Source organism: Phoxinus phoxinus (genome assembly GCF_949152265.1).
Source record: "Phoxinus phoxinus genome assembly, chromosome: 16".
Classification (NCBI taxonomy): domain Eukaryota; kingdom Metazoa; phylum Chordata; class Actinopteri; order Cypriniformes; family Leuciscidae; genus Phoxinus; species Phoxinus phoxinus.
Genome location: NC_136891.1, coordinates 12401377 through 12417939, shown reverse-complemented (window position 1 = coordinate 12417939; position 16563 = coordinate 12401377). Strand labels below are relative to the sequence as shown.

General features: G+C 39.7%; 1 protein-coding gene across 1 annotated transcript; it reads right to left on the bottom strand.

Annotated features, from left to right (window-relative positions):
* Positions 1–3363: 3363 nt before the first annotated feature.
* Positions 3364–16303, bottom strand: LOC307012377 (uncharacterized protein). Its single transcript, XM_079638941.1, has 5 exons — positions 16039–16303; positions 15717–15962; positions 15398–15525; positions 5593–5699; positions 3364–5476 (listed from the first exon to the last, which is right to left on the bottom strand). The coding sequence occupies exons 1-5, from the start codon at positions 16184–16186 to the stop codon at positions 5305–5307; spliced, it is 801 nt and encodes a 266-aa protein (XP_079495067.1). The 5' UTR covers positions 16187–16303; the 3' UTR covers positions 3364–5304.
* Positions 16304–16563: the final 260 nt, after the last annotated feature.

Below are 16563 nucleotides of genomic sequence, written 5' to 3'. Positions count from 1 at the left end.
GACAATTGTATTGAGATATGTGAAGTGTTTGTCGTTGTTTTCGGAGTTGTCTTAAAGAATAGAATAATACCTCGTAGTAACGTAACTGCATTTTTTTTTTTTGTAAAAACGTTATGTTTATGCATCGGGCTAATGCAAACAAAGACTGATTGTGCTTTTACAATATGAACTCTGGGCTATGCTCGCTAACATAACATTAAATTCTTTATCTTATTTTTAGTTTTTTACTACAAACTACAAAGCAGTGGACTATAATCATTATTATAACACGATTTAATTGCTAAAAGCATCATTGTACTCCGTGTTAAACAATAAGTATTATCTCTGTAAACACTGCTGGGTCATCTGACCAATCAACGCAGATTAGCGTCGCGCAAAGGAGGGGTTTGGAAAAATTAGTCGTTGAACGAATCATTTGGGAGTCGGTGAGCAAATCAGGTAAAAATAAATGCATATTATACGAAAACAAAAGTGTTTTTTGACATTGCATGCACGTAAAACTGTTGTTGGGGACTCCCTAAACAACATTAGGAACATTTTAAATGTCATAATAGGTGCCCTTTAAAGTATTTCCAAAAACTGAAAAACGATGATTGGATTTCGCCTTTGGCTAAGCCACGCCCTAGAATGTAGATTGACCAATCACAGCGCAGCCAAGAACGAGCTCCCACAGAGGTCCTACACTTCTTCACAGCGCTCCATTGACTTCAACGTAGGCGGCTCATATTTTTGGTCTCGGCAGGCTATTACGTCGTCGTTTTATTAAAAATAAGGTTAAACGTGGTGCCTGGGGCATTTGTAACACAGAAACGCATTTCCCAGAGAGGTTGGAGGTGGTGTCCGTTTTTTCCCCTTCCCAAAACCGAAGTTAAATACTGACAAGTGTCGTCTTTGGATTAAACTGTGTGGACGTCCTCACAGTCAGCGAAACCCCTCAAGGATCAACAAGCTCACCTTTGCTCTAAGATACATTTACCTTTTAACCTTACTGTGTGTGAAGTTATACTAGTTAGACAGTTTTATGCTGGTTTATGTTATGATTTCGGTTCTCTGCCCTAATTGTTGATACGCTAGCACACGCTGCTAATAAATACAACTTTATACTCGCGTGGTCCGTTTGCTTTGTAAATAATAACGATTATAGAAGTGAATAGAGACCTTCCCAGCTTTGCATGAACAGTGTTTCTCCTGATATTGTTAGTCCCAGCCTCCGTCTCGATTAGGATATGCTGTGGTTAATTTTTTGACTGTGACCGTTATGCTTTTGCCTCTATTTGGATGCCTTGTTGTTGCTTGCGTTTCACCCGTATGTCTTGAATATACCCTTCGAACGCACACTGAGCCCCTTTTGCCTACTTCTATCGGACACTTTATTTGCTGCTTTATAAAAGTTTGATAAAATTTCAGCAGGAAGAGCCGTCACAGCATAAACATTGTTGATACCAAACCAGAGCCCAGATGAAGTTGTCGGAGGTAGCAACAGTAACTAAGGGGGGCGGGGCTTAGCCAAAGGTGACGGACACGATGGTCCTGAGTGAAGTTGGCCCCCCACCCAACGCAAACCGTCGTCAAAATAGGCTCAATCGTTTGTGCTGTTAAAAGTTTCGTTTGTGCTGTTTCGTTTTTTAGATATTAAAGTGTGTAACGTTATGTCAGGTTAAATTTGTAATTATGATTAACACAAAATAGTTAGGGGAAATACACGTTTGACAGGTTGATGTATTGTTTTGTATGTTTCTCGATACCTAAAGAAAGTCAGAATATAAGATGAAAAAGTTCGTTATTTTCAGTAGGCTACTTAAAACCGCTCCTCCCCCCAAAATAATCGCTTGACGTCATAAGAGGGAGACGTAGGCTACGTCTCCCCAGGTCGCTGAGAAAAATGTAAGAGCTGAGTTGTTGATAATTGTATGAGTGATAGAATGATTAGGACATTTATTTATTTATTTAAGTTCGGTAGTTAGTTGGGTATATGCAGGCGTATTTTCACGATGGAATTACTGCGTTTGTGCTGGGTGCTAAAACACTGTATCACAGAGTCCACTTTTTCCACCTGACCAACTCTCCACTGGTTCTCTTCACACCAGATATTTATTTCTTCGATAGTTATTTAAATTTCTGTTTGGCTCCTCATCTGTCTCACGCCTGGGAGGCTAAAAATTGTATAGCTGTGGGCCATCGGTTTGAGGGGGATTTTGGATCTCCTCAGACTCAAAACTCTCCATACTTGAATTTAACTTTTTTGGCACGTCTCACTCATATGACGTCACAGCTCAGCTGTGTTTTAAAAATATGATCTTGACATAAATGGCTATAAAGCTTAGGCTACTGTAGGGCAGTTACAGTAATAATCTAAATGATAATTACATTTTCACTCAGACATCTAAACCTTAATATATCTAAAAAAAATTTTTTACCTGACATACACACTAGAATATTTTTAGGTCATTCTGAGGTCTAAATATTAGACACGGAATGAAAGAGAATTATAGACGGTGACTTCACAGCTGTTATGCTAAACACAAAGATGTTTTGAGGAATGTTTGTAACCAAGCAGATGTCGCTTCCCATTAACTACCATAATATTTTTTTCTCCAATAATGGTAGTCAATGGTTGCTCTATTTGCTTGGTTACAAACATTCTTCAAAATATCTTCTTTTGTGTTCAGCAGAAGAAAGAAACTCATACAGGTTTGGAACATGAGGGTGAGTAAATGACAGAATTCTAATTTTTGGCTGAACTATCCCTTTATAATTCAGTATTTTGTAATTGGTATTTTAGTTTGGTTAACAAATGCTAAAAATTGAAAACAATAAAGAGACATTTTAGCTGTTCAAGGACCATAAAATGTGCTAAATCAGAACATGCTTCTTTTTTGCTTATGTCCACAAATAATGTGTTCTTGTTTGTGATGTACACGTGATTAAAACGTTTTATTGACGTTCAGGTCTGACTGGACCAATTTTGGACCTTTTTAGAACCTTTGTTAAGATGTGTAAACCTAAACACGTGATTGCCTTTCAGGATGTTACACAATAGGTCTGTGATTATTTTATATGTAGGCTTATAATAATATACACTTAAATTATGCAGCAACACATTTAAACACAGATGACGACGCATTTAGACGTCCAGGGACGCGCAGAAGAGACGTGGAAATCACGGTCAGATGACGTCCGTTTAACTTTCATTTTGGAACTATTTTTCAACCATGACTGGACGTGTCTGATGGACGTCTTTTCAACGGTCATTAAACGTCCAAATGTTTGCTGGGTATTACCTGAAACTGTGTCTATTAATGAAGATTGTCTGTTGTTCTTAATAATTTGAGTAAAGATAAAGGATGGAGCAAGATTTTTTTTGCAAATTTTAATGTTACATCCTTCACATCATGTTAGTGCTTGGCTGACCTATGCACTTATTGATACAGTTAATACAGTTCCCGCATGTGCACTGCAATAAATTAGAAATATACACACCGGTTTGATGGACAAACACCTGTTAATGCTGATGGTGAGCAATTACAGTTGAAACATCTCATAATGTGCCTCAAGCCGGAGCCTCAACTCCTTTTTAACGCCTTTGTTTTATTGAAACTTCTTTCTTCATAGAGGACTGATGCGCAATGACTGGTGATGTAGAACTGAATAATGTACAGATAATAATAACTGAAGATGTTCACTTCCTTATATGGCAGAATACTCGGTGAAGTTCACTTTGCAAGTTATTTTTAGAGTTTGTTGTGGCAAAAATTCATCAAACAAACATCACTGCGTAAGAGACACTCAGGGCCCTATCTTGCACCCAGCGCAATTGACTTTGAACACCGACGCATGTGTCATTCCTATTTTGCACCCGCGCACAGCGGACTTTTCCCTCCACAGACGCACGTCGGTAAATTAGGAAATAAACTTGCGCCCGCGGGGGCGGTTCAGCGCAAAGAGGAGGCGTGTTCCGGCGCAAAACTTCCATGGTGCTATTTTCCAGTTTTAGACAGCAATTGCGCCATTGACCAGGAAAAAAACAGTCTAAAGACAGTGTCGGGTTGCGCGTTAGTGATATGGTATTTTAAGGGCGCGTGCTTGGCCATAATGTTAACGCGCATCCACTTTGATTCTCTAATATAAACAGATGCAGCAGTTTTCATTTTTGCAAATCATACATTATTACAAGGAAAAATATTAACACACGAGGGAAATCATTGTTGTGTCCGTGAAGATGTGAAAAAGATCTATCTAGATAAAAAAAATAAAACAATCTAGATTGAGCTACACATTTACTACCCAAATTATACGCCTGTTTAACCGAAGCTAATTTGGGTGGGTTTCTCCCATCATCCCCAATGTCACTTCTCTGTGTTTTACGGTCCTGACGAGAACGTCGGTTTCCTCGGCTGTGCGCCGGCAAATCCGCCGTTATAATAGCAATCCGCCATGGAACAAGCGCGCCGGCTCTTAAAGGGAATGTGAGAGGACGCTCTGATTGGTTTATTTCACGTTACGCCCAAACCACACCTATGAATAATGAAGCTACTTCAGACCAACCCCTTTTAGATTTGCGTCGGGCGCAAGAGTCATTTATCCCGCCGGGAAAATAGCAACAGCGCCGGGATCCGCCCACAAAGTTACTTGCGCTTTGCACTTTGACACTTGCGTTTCAGATCGTTAAAATAGGGCCCTCAGAGTCAAATTATAAAAAGAGAAGTATTTATTCTTGCAAGAATAGGAGCAGTCTAATACACAGTTGTTACCCTGTGCAGAAGAGTGACACACCCCCAGACAGACTGAACCACCTTTTTATCCTAGCTCTTCCTAGGTCTTCTTCCCCCCAGAGCCTTCCTTCCAGTAGTTTTCATAGACAAAGGAACCATATCTAGTTTACGTCACTAGTTGGGCAACTAAGCTCCCCCAGCACCAAATGGCCTTCTGACATCTAGGTCAGAGGTCCTTGTTCGTCTGTTTTCTGGAATGTCTCCCCCTTCTGCCTCCCCAGGTACATAAACACATAAATCTGAGCGCAATTCCCTGTTCTCACACCGTACTGCAAATGGCAATGAAACATAAAACAAGTCAATGAAATATAAAATCTTGCCATAACAAGTTCAATTTTGCACATTATATGTGTCTGTATACCTAATAACACATCTGATTCAACTCATCAGCTCTTTATAAGAAACTCCAGGCCATGAAATGGGTGTCTGACAAAGGAAACATTCAAAATGTGCAGTTGAGAGTGTCCCCCAGGAACAAGGTTGAGAAACACTGCTTTAGATAATAATCAATTATTACATAAGTTTTGTTCTGTTAAACTTGCATCAAATCGATGTGTGATATTCTCTTCTCACAGATCCATTGAAAAGCTGCATTACATGCAATATCAATCCACCCGGATAAAGTTGGCCACTTTTTGTTATGATCCGCAGTCACAGCACAGTCCTCTACTGTATCTCCATTAGGCTCACCAGACACCCAGAACCTGAAAATACAGATCAACATTAGATGTCCAGTGATGCTTTCTGTGTGATATGATAGGCTACTGAATGTGAGAATAATTTATTAGATAATAATCAGTTCATTTTAGTGACTTCTCACCCAGAGGTCAGTGTGCTGTTATCAACCCATTTCCACCTGCCCTCCTCATCACTGTCAGTCAGACCAATCCAGACTATAGCAGAACCACACATGTTCTTCACAAAATCCTGGGCAGATGAAACAGTTGCACATTTCTGTAACGCTTTAGATTACAGCCAGCAAAGTACTGCGAAAGTAAAACAAATTTACGGCGTACCTTTCTGTAATTACAGTGTACCTATAAAGTATATACGTGTAGGTATAAGGGATCAATATGTAAAGTTTAGGGAATAAAGGGGTAACAACCAGGAAAATTATCACATTATTTATACTGTGCTATACTACTGTACTGTACATATTTATAAGTACTACCAATTTTTGTTCCATGAAGTTACAGGCTGAGTGTGACATCTGCGAGCTGTAAATAAAAGCGGTGCTTATTACCCTCTTCTTCCATGAAGTACAAAAAAATACATACAATCTGATATCACTTGACTTTGGAACCATTATTTGAAAAACAACTTAATTCAAAACAGATTTTAACACTTCTTAATCATTTAAATTATTTTTCTAATCACCTTTTCATTTAAAATACTAAAATCCTGACAGAAAGTAGTGTAATGGAGTCCACTGGAGGCGAGTTGCAGAAGAACCCAAGTGTAGTTTATTTATATCCAAACATGAGCAAAATACAACACAAAGACTTAACCATTAACATAAACAGAAACAACTTACCACACAGTGGTTACAGGGCCAATACTAGACATAGGCTGCATTTCCACTTGGCATTAACATGTGACCTGTATCCGGATGTTGTCCATATACGCATTAAAAAGACAAGTGTAAACGCGCTTCTGATGGGAATGTGATCCGATCAGCGTTCCAGGTTCGGAGGTAGTCGAGGACGCATTGTGATTGGATCTCAGTGTGACCAGGGATTTATTTTTACCACCAGGAACACATTAGGGGTTTCTATTTACTTTAAGTTTATTAATTTAATGATGTAAAATAAAAACAAATTATTTTCAAATGTGGTTTATCAATTTAATTGGGAACGCAAAGTTTCTCGGAGGAACGCAAAAGTTTTGCGAGGGAACGCAAAAGATTTGAAAAAAAAAATGTTCTCCCATCCTAAAAAAATTCCACCACCACGTCCCTTTAGGGGCTCCGTATGGATTACCTTAAATCCTCTACAATTTCCAGAGAGTGCGTGTCTCTCTCCTCGCACTGCCCGATGCACGTCTCACCAAATAACTGAGTCGAAAGTGCCACCTGTTGATGACTCCAGGGAAGTAGGCCTACAGGTAATAGGTTTTTTCCCGTCTTTATAATTAAACCGTAAATGACAATGAAATAAAAGATTTTAACATGCAAGAAAAAAAAAAAAAACTTTAAGGGTATTTACCACCTGGTTACATCAGTGTAATATAAACGCAATCCAGCCATCGTGTCTGCATTCAAGTGGACATCACACAAAACCACTGTCGTTATTCCCCCTCCTCTCTCCGGAACTGAGAGCTGTCTGGTTTTGCAATACACTCGAGTGCGAAGTACATCGCAAATATACTGAAATGTTTGCCTTCGCATCCAAAAGTTGCAGAACCATTCATTGCCTGTAAAGAACACGCATTTTCCCACCACAGCTGGTTAACGTTCTCGGATCCATACATTTCTCTGAACCGTTTCCATTACGTCATCTATCCACATTATTAGTAGCCTACTTACAGCCTCTTCATCCTCCTCATTTTGCAGGATTTGTAAAATGTCCCCCGACTGGAAACAGTTTTTAAAAGAAAACCCACCACTTCAGGTCGACTTTGCACCGAAGCCATTCTTTTTTTTCCTGTGAGATCTGATCTGTTATCCAGATACAGAAGCCACTTGATGTGGACAGGTGTAAATGCACCGTGTCCTGATTGGCGCTTGATCGCATCACGGTGATCGCATGTTAATGTCAAGTGTAAACGCAGCCAAAGATGCATGGCAAACATGAGGGCTTAAATGCACAAGACCAAACAAGACACACCTGTGAACACAATCAAGACAATTAACCAATGACAACATGACACAAGAGAATAGGGAAGCACATGGCAGGACAGGAAACATGCCTAGACCCAAAACAAAACTATACATTACAAGTAGCATGTTTTGTCCCATTTTCTATTTATCTTGCTTGGTTTCTTCCTCCTCTTGTTCCTCTTCTTCTTTTTCATTATTTCTAATGAATGAATCAGGAATCCCATGTTTCTTGCTATTCTGTATTACCCTATGTATTAATTAAAGAAATGTTCTCGTACTTTACTCATCTTTGCGCTTCCGGCCAACTGTCACCAGCACGGGCATGAGAGTCGAGTTCACGTTTGATGTAAACGTAAGCACATTGTGAAGTGCAACGTGAAGCTTGACGTAAACACAGTTTAGGTTTCAGGAAGCCATAAGCTTGCATTATTTGTATTTCCACTGAGAATACATTTCACATTTCACATCAAGGATGGGTTTGGGAGCATCTTATTCATCTTGCGAAAAGGTCCTCTCTTCCACGCTCAGACTCCAAACACTGGATGATGAAGGTTTTCATACCATTCTTTGCAAAGTCGAAACCATTCTCAATAGTCATCCCATCACAAAGGCCTCTGATGATGCGAATGACCTCGAAGCTCTTACATCCAACCACATCCCGCTCTTAAAGTCAAAGCTACACCTGCCTCCTGGGCTCTTTTGTAAGGATGACCTGTATCTGAAGAGAAGATGGAGGCAGGTGCAGTTTCTATCTGATCTCTTTTGGTAGCACTGGGTGAGGGAATACTTACCGCTACTCCAGGAGAGACAGAAGTGGATGAGACCAAAAAGAAGTTTTTACGTTGGAGACATTGTAGTCATAATGGATCCTGTCGCTCCACGAGGGTCCTGGCTGATGGGAAAAATTACGCAGACGTACCCTGACAAGAAAGGTTTCGTCCGCTCAGTGCTGCTGAAAACAAAAACGGGTCAGCTGGAATGGCCTGTAAGGAAGATCTGCCTTTTGATGGAAGTCGAAGTGTCACAGATGAGATCCTGACTAAGGCTGCGTGTACACTTGGCATTAACATGCGACCTGTATCTGGATGTTGTCCACATACACATTGAAGAGACGAGTGTAAACGCGCTTCTGATCGGAATGTTATCCGATCAGCGTGTCCAGTTTCGGAGGTAGTCGAGGACGCATTGTGATAGGATCTCAGTGTAATGTAAACGCAATCCAGCCATCGTGTCTGCATTCACAGGTGGACGTCATATAAATCCCCGCCCAGTCTTTCCACGTGGCTGTCAGAAAATAATGGCCAGACGCAGTTTAGTCAATAAAGTACATTTATTTGAACCTTACAATAAACGTCAATATTTAAACCAGTTTATTTAGACTTACATGATACTGTGTGTATCATTTTTCATTTAAATTGTGCAACATGATCTGAAGAGGCGATCGCCTGACAACTGTGAGGCATGAGATCTTAATGAAGAGCGTGCCCTGCTTTGCCAGAGGAATAATAGGAATAAACTTTTTATTGATTTATGTTTTAAATGTTGAATGTTTTTATTGTTTTTAGCATGTTTATTAAACTCCCATTTCTGTTAATATAGTCATTGCATGCTATAACCGTAAACCCCGATGATCGATGATGTGACTTAACCATGGTTATTTTTGTATGATCAACTCTGGAAATATTGCTTCATTCAAAAAACGTAATTTGATTTAAGGATGGAGATTGCACAGGAAAGAAAAGTGAGTGAGTGAAAGCAATTGGGACATTCCTTAATTTGTATATTCTTTACTCTTATTGGTGTCGTGCTACAGACCTAATTTAAATATTATGCAGGAAACAGAAATCCGATCGGTGATCCAGATACAGAGGCTACTTAATATGAACAAATGTAAACGCACAGTGTCCTGATTGGCTAATGATCCGATCTGCTTGATCGGATCATGGTGATCGCATGTTAATGCCAAGTGTAAACGCAGCCTAAATGATCTGACCACAGATGTCCTAAGCTCAAGAGAAGAATATTTCACTTAGATTGGCTTTGCACAAATGACTCCCAAATGACGTAGGCTGCTACCCCTTTATGGTCAGACAGTGAGTTCAAGTCATTGTTAGGAAAGCACATGGACTCCATAGTGACTGAGTCAGTCAGATTGGATTTGACAAAGAAATTTGGTGTTCACCCAGAACAAGTATGGTCTATTGAAGAATGCAAGACGGTGTTAGGTGCATGTATCAGGAAGAAAAACATAAAAGGCATTATCTGCTGCCACAGAGAATTTAGCTTATCCATTGCCCAAGAACAAGCTCTGTGTATTGCTAAGTTAAATGAACAGACAATTGCACACTCGAATGTCCTGTCTCAGAAAAGGTGGGCCATAACAAGGCCTTAACCAAATGTGACTCTGAAGACCAACAGTCAGATGAAAGCAATCCTGATTTACAATCTTTTTATAGAATAAAGGACAATGTCGATGCTGAATTGATTAATAAAGATGTGAATGCAGTTGAAGTGTGTGGAGCAAGACAAAAGGCTCAGAGTAGGGGGAAAAGGGGTTGATACAGTTCCATCTGCAACCTCCGTACTGCAGTTACAAGCAGTCAATTCAACTTTAGGTCCTAAAGTTATAGAGATACTATCACAGAGCTTACCCTCAGCACGCACACATTTTTCTGAATTTAGAAGAGCATTTATTAGCAAAATGCATCTCTACGACATGTCGTTGGCAGAAGTCACACAGCTGATGTCACAAATTCTAACTGAATCTGAATTCAACCGTTTTGAGTCTGCTGTTACTTCTGAACTACTACATGCCAGTAAAGGTGATTTGAGAGAACGTGTTTTGAAAATTCTAAAGAACATTGTTGGACCACACATGGACTGGTCAAAGATCACTAGTTGTGTACAGAAGAAGGATGAAACTGTTAGTGAGTACACTGAAAGATTTTGTCAGTCAGCTGCAGCATACAGTGGGATAGCTGACACTTCAGAGAAGGTGCTAGATGATACTGGCCCCTTTAGTTCGCACATGGTTTGATGGTCTTTTGTCAGAACATAGAAAGGGATTGCCTTTCTTAGACTTAAAATGGTCCACTAGAACCCTGCAAAACAACTTGGAGAGGTTAGCCACTTGGGAAAGAGACTCTGATGTTCTGAATTGCAGCACCATCCTTTAAGGTCAACACAGAGAATCAACAGAAACGAAAATGTCCTAAGAGAGTTGTTATTACTGTGGTAAGCATGGACATTAGATAAAAGAGTGTAGGAAAAACAAAAAGAACTTTAGCCAAGTTAACAATATTACTCAGCTTCTACTCAGTCTGCTTGCTACTCTGAAGCAGCCCCTCCCCTCGTCATTAAACTCGTGGGGCAGCTTGTTGAGGTGTTAACCATTTGGGCTGTGAGTGCTTAATTTCCCCAGTAACTTACAACAAAGATGAAATACTTTTTTTTTTTAATAGAACAAAAGGAAAGTGACTGTCTCAGCTTTCCTTTGGGGGACACTGGTTAAGTAGACTCACAGCCTTAAATGTTATCCTACAGCACAGGCTTCATCAGACCCTATAACGACTAAACTACTGAAAGAGATGTTTCCTGATGTCACAGAATCTCTTCTTAATATCATTAATTTGTCTTTGTCTCTAGGATACGTACCAAAAACCTTCAAGCTGGCTATGATTAAACCACTTGTTAAAAAAACGCAACTTGATCATACAAAATTTGTCAATTACAGGCCAATCTCGAATCTGCCTTTTCTGTCAAAGATATTAGAAAAAGCAGTATCCTCACAACTGTGTTCCTTTCTAGAAAGAAATGATATCTGCGAGGATTTTCAGTCCGGATTTAGACCGTACCATAGTACCGAGACAGCTCTCGTTAGAGTCACAAATGATTAGCTCTTATCATCCGATCATGGTTGTAGCTCTTGATCTGGTGTTACTTGATCTTCGTGCTGCATTTGACACTATCGACCACAACATTCTTTTAAATAGACTCGAACATTATGTTGGCATTAGTGGAATTGCACTAGCATGGTTTAAATCATACTCATCTGACCGTTATCAGTTTGTAGCAGTAAATGAAGAGATGTCTTATCGATAACAAGTTCAGTATGGAGTACCACAAGGCTCAGTACTAGGACCGTTGCTGTTCACTCTGTACATGCTACCATTAGGAGATATCATTAGGAAACATGGAATTAGCTTTCACTGTTATGCCGACGATACTCAGCTGTATATTTCTTCAAAACCTAACAAAACCTGCCAATTCACAAAATTAACCAAATGCATAGCTGATATAAAAAACTGGATGACTAGAAATTTCCTACTACTCAATTCTGAAAAAACAAAGATTCTAATTATTGGACAAAAAACTTCCACACGTAATAACCTAGAATACTGTCTAACACTTGATGCGGTTAGACAGACAGCAGCCGCTCTGTTAAGTCTTTGTCGTCGGTTAGGAACCTGGGTGTGCTCTTTGATACCAATCTTTCATTTGAAAGTCACGTGTCTAGTATCTGTAAAACCGCATTTTTTCATCTTAAAAATATATCTAAATTACGCAGGGCCGGCGCTAGCCATTTGGGTGCCCTAAGCACAAATGCTTGGCAAAATCACATGACGTTCAGTTGCAGGGTTTTTCTAAAGTTCACCTTACCGAGAGGCAGATAGACATTTTATTGAAGCGAAGAAATTACAATAGAGAACGTTCTGCACTAATGCACTAATGCACACATCTGTAACGTAATAGCCTACCCAGGGGGAAAATTAGCTTTATTTGTCATTCAAATATGACGATGAGGACCCCAACGATTGGCCTTCCTTTCCTTCTCAAACAAACTAACTGCATCTTTAACAGCCCAAGTTTCAAAATTTCCCGGGGAAGAAACCCCCGTTAAAATAAAAGACTCGACATGCAGGGCTAAAGCCCCGGATCTTTTGCACTACCAGCGACGCCCCTGGACATGCATACACGACACAAGGGCGCTACAAAACTAACATTTTTATTTAAAACATTGTCTTACCTGCAAGCGACGCGCGAGCATCATCCCGCTGTCTTTTCTTTATTCCGCCCCGACTCTTGGTGCCTTTTCGAGGCCATGTCTGAGGTCGGTGTCTGCCAAATTTGATATTAATTGAGGCGTAATCGAACAGACCACTGGGAGGTGGGTAAGGGGGGGGGGGCACCAGAGGGAGACTGGCAAAGGAGATTCACCCTTTTCTCGACTAATTTGGTCTCTTTGGACTACTTTTGTATTTCTTTTGTATATTAATATGCTTTAGACATATTTTATTTGTTATTTATACTAGTAACCTATTGTGATTATTTTTCACGACCCAGATTTTTTGGTGCCCCCCCAATCACTTGGTGCGTGATGTGCGTGTGCGGAGCGCTGGCCCTATTACGCCATATGCTCTCATTGACAAATGCGGAACAATTAGTTAATGCGTTCATGACCTCAAGGCTAGATTATTGTAATGCTCTACTGGGTGGTTGCCCTGCACGCTTAATAAACAAACTACAGCTAGTTCAAAATGCAGCAACCAGTAAGTATGACCATTCTGTCAACGTTCTGTCAACACTGCATTGGCTCCCTATTAAACATTGTATAGATTTTTAAATATTGCTGATTACTTCCGCAGTACTTGAGCGAGCTCTTAACGCATTATAGTCCTTCACGTCTATTGTGATCTCAAATTTCCGGCCAGTTAATAATACCTAGAATATCAAAATCGACTGCTGGCGGTAGATCATTTTCCTCTGTAGCACCAAAACTTTGGAACAGTCTTCCTACCATTGTCGGGAAGCAGACACACTCTGTCAGTTCAAAGCTAGATTAAAGACACATCTCTTTGACCTAGCATTCACATTATACATTATAGACTTCTATAATTCAATGTTAGGCTGCATAGATTAGGTCAGCAGGAACTGGGAACACTTCCCATAAATCCTGATGTACTCGTTACATCATAATAAGAATGGTATCTATGCTAATTTTAGTGTCTTTGTTTATCCGAGGTTTTCCCGCAGCCTGCCGGATCCAGGCCGTATCCAGATCTGACAAAGGACCTTCGTCTGGACCCGATGACAACGCAGTGCTGAAGTGCCAGACAAGTTTTAAGGCCAGACAAGTCGTTTAAGGCTTGGTTTGTAGGGAATTACAAACCTGCGCACATATATTCAAATGCGCATAACTATAGAATTAATTCTTAATGGGCAAGTAAGCGCCATCAGCGTTTCTCACAGGTTCGCGTTTAAAGTCTGTAGAGAGAACGGTGTTGTCTTAGCGGCCTCTAATTTAATAACTATTGACAGGGTTCCCGTGGGTTCTTAAAAAGTCTTAAAAAGTCTAAAATTCTGAACTTTAAATTTAAGGCCTTAAAACGTCTTAAAAATGGCCAGATTTTCAGCCGAGGTCTTAAATTTAATTTAGTCAGGTCTTAAAAAGGTTTTACCCTCGTTCATTTCCTGAAATGCTGGCCACAGAAAGTTATTACAAAGTAGCAAAAAAGTATCGAGTCGTAGCCTACAAAGCGGAGCTGTAGCAGGGGTCTCCAACACGTCGCTCGCGGGCTACCAGTAGCTCGTGCCCTGATTGGCGGTAGCTCGCCAAGAGGCCGTTCACATATTGCGTCTTTTGCGCGCTCAAGTTCGTTACTTCAAATTTAGGCGCGCGCCAAGCGCACTCATATTAGAAGCAATGCGGCCGTTTTTTCCAGGCGGAGCGAGATAAAACCATAGACAGTATATAAACGGATAAAACAAAAACAAAAAAAAGCTCAACTTTTAGGTCATGTGACAAGAACCACCCAATCCGCTTCACCCTTTCCGTAACAACATTGAAAGCTCAGTCAACATGAAGGATGGGGGTGCACCGTGCACCCAAACACTACAGGTGTTTTTCTCTTCTCCGTAAATAAATAATGGCTGCCTACAGCAAGCGTTTATCAGTGGTGGAAATCCATTAGCTAGCTACTAAAACTTCTTTGTCGTTGTGGAGAGCGTAGTGCATGGTTGCATAGCAACGACAGACGCAACGGGAAAATCGGACCAAATCTTACTATTAATAATAAAAGATAAGCTAATATGCATTGTACATGTCAGTCATTTATCTTTTTTTTGACACATTCTATAAAAGATTATTTAAAGGTTGAAATACGTGAGGTTTATCTTTTTATAAAACCTTTTTTGTCAAAACTTTATTTGAACTTGTACATATTAGTAGATAACATGTTGCAAGACACTCTTTTAAAATCTAGCCATCATTTTTTACGTTATTATTTTAATGTTTATGTAAACAAAAAGTGCATATCGATGCTAATTGTATTTGTTATTTGCTGGTTAATGCGTCATGTAGGTCTTAAATTGAAATCTTTATGGTCTTAAAATGTCTTAAAAAGGTCTTAAATTTGACTTACTGAAACCTGCAAGAACCCTGTATTGATCCTTGCGACGGAGTGAATCAATCAAAACTAACTTTTAGCTGGAAAATATCTTTATTCAAGAACCGCTGTAAAGACAAAACAATCTCTGTTTCTTATCAGTTTATTACTGTAAAGCCGCTTTGAAACAATCTACATTGTTAAAAGCGCTATATAAATGAAGATGACTTGACTTAACCCTACCCCTAAACCTACCCATCACACAGACACACAGACACACACACACAGACACACAGACACACACACACACACACACACACACACACACACACACACACACACACACACACACACACACACACACACACACACACACACACACACACACACACACACACACACACTCACTCACTCAAACTAACTTGTTTCTCTGTATTGTTTATGATGATCAGATCTGCTCCTCTCTCTCTACAGTATCTTCTGCTCTCAGTCCAGCTCTTCGTCTCAGTTGACATGTAGTAAAAACTGGACTTATAGTAAGTCCATCCATCTGTAAATAAGCAGTTTAGCTGTTAGCTTTTTATTCCCATTTACACTCACCTGTCAGTAACTTATATCAGATAGTAAACTTATAGAATATAACACTGTTACTGAAAGTTACTGAGAGCACAACCCAACTCCATCATGCGTTAAAAATGTCTGCTGTTTAGAAAATAACTACACAGATTAAAGAAACTTTACCATGACTCTGAATATGATTTCTTAGCTGGTCTCTCTCATTGGTCAGGTTTTTGTTCTTTATTATTAGCCCATCTCTCTCTTCTGTGAGATTGGTAATGTGGTTTAGTAGCCCATCTCTCTCTTCTGTGTAGTTTGTGCTCTTTGTATGGATGTGGACACACAGCACTAGGACTGCAGTCAGCAGAAGAACACACAGCAGCACCAGACACACTGTTCTGGAGCTTCTGATCCTCACACAAACACTTCCTGAACACCACATATGAAGATATTAATTACTTGTATTACTCAAATGTGCGTGATAAGATAATATGAATCTCAGTACCTGTGTGTTGAGGCGTTTGGTGTCTCATGATGTCCGAGTTCTCTGTTTCTGTCCCGACACCAAATCTAATTATAGGATCAGTATTAACATAGATATTCATCTCTTCTTCATCTTCTCTGTCCATTCCATGTTTCCCGGGTGTTTTCATATTGCCGTAATAAGACTTTCAGTCTGCTGGTGTTAAGAGATTATTATTAGTTGTTTCTTCAAGTAGACATTACTATTCTGAACTTCTGCTTTTGAGCTTTTTCTTTTAGACCACTGTGGTCAAGAACATGTGATATCCTGTAAAATCGAAATCGTTGCAAAAAAAAAAAAGTGCTGGCAAATAGCTCTCCATGAAGTCATTTCCTGCAGATCATTATGAATAGTTGCTCTTCTATAAATGTACTCCTTCAATACAGTTATAATCTTTGTATAACGAAAACATTAGTTGAGAAATAGTTGCATTTATTATGTAACATTTTTTATGATTTTCAGAACATTATGGAAAGGAAACCGAACAACCGGTGTAATCACGAAATG

Excerpts from the sequence above, each read along its gene's own strand:
- LOC307012377 (XM_079638941.1), bottom strand. The coding sequence starts at position 16,186 with ATGAAAACACCCGGGAAACATGGAATGGACAGAGAAGATGAAGAAGAG. Across the intron at positions 15,963-16,038 it reads CCAAACGCCTCAACACACAG|GAAGTGTTTGTGTGAGGATC; the intron begins GTACTGAGATTC and ends TGTGGTGTTCAG. Across the intron at positions 5,477-5,592 it reads AACAGCACACTGACCTCTGG|GTTCTGGGTGTCTGGTGAGC; the intron begins GTGAGAAGTCAC and ends CTGTATTTTCAG.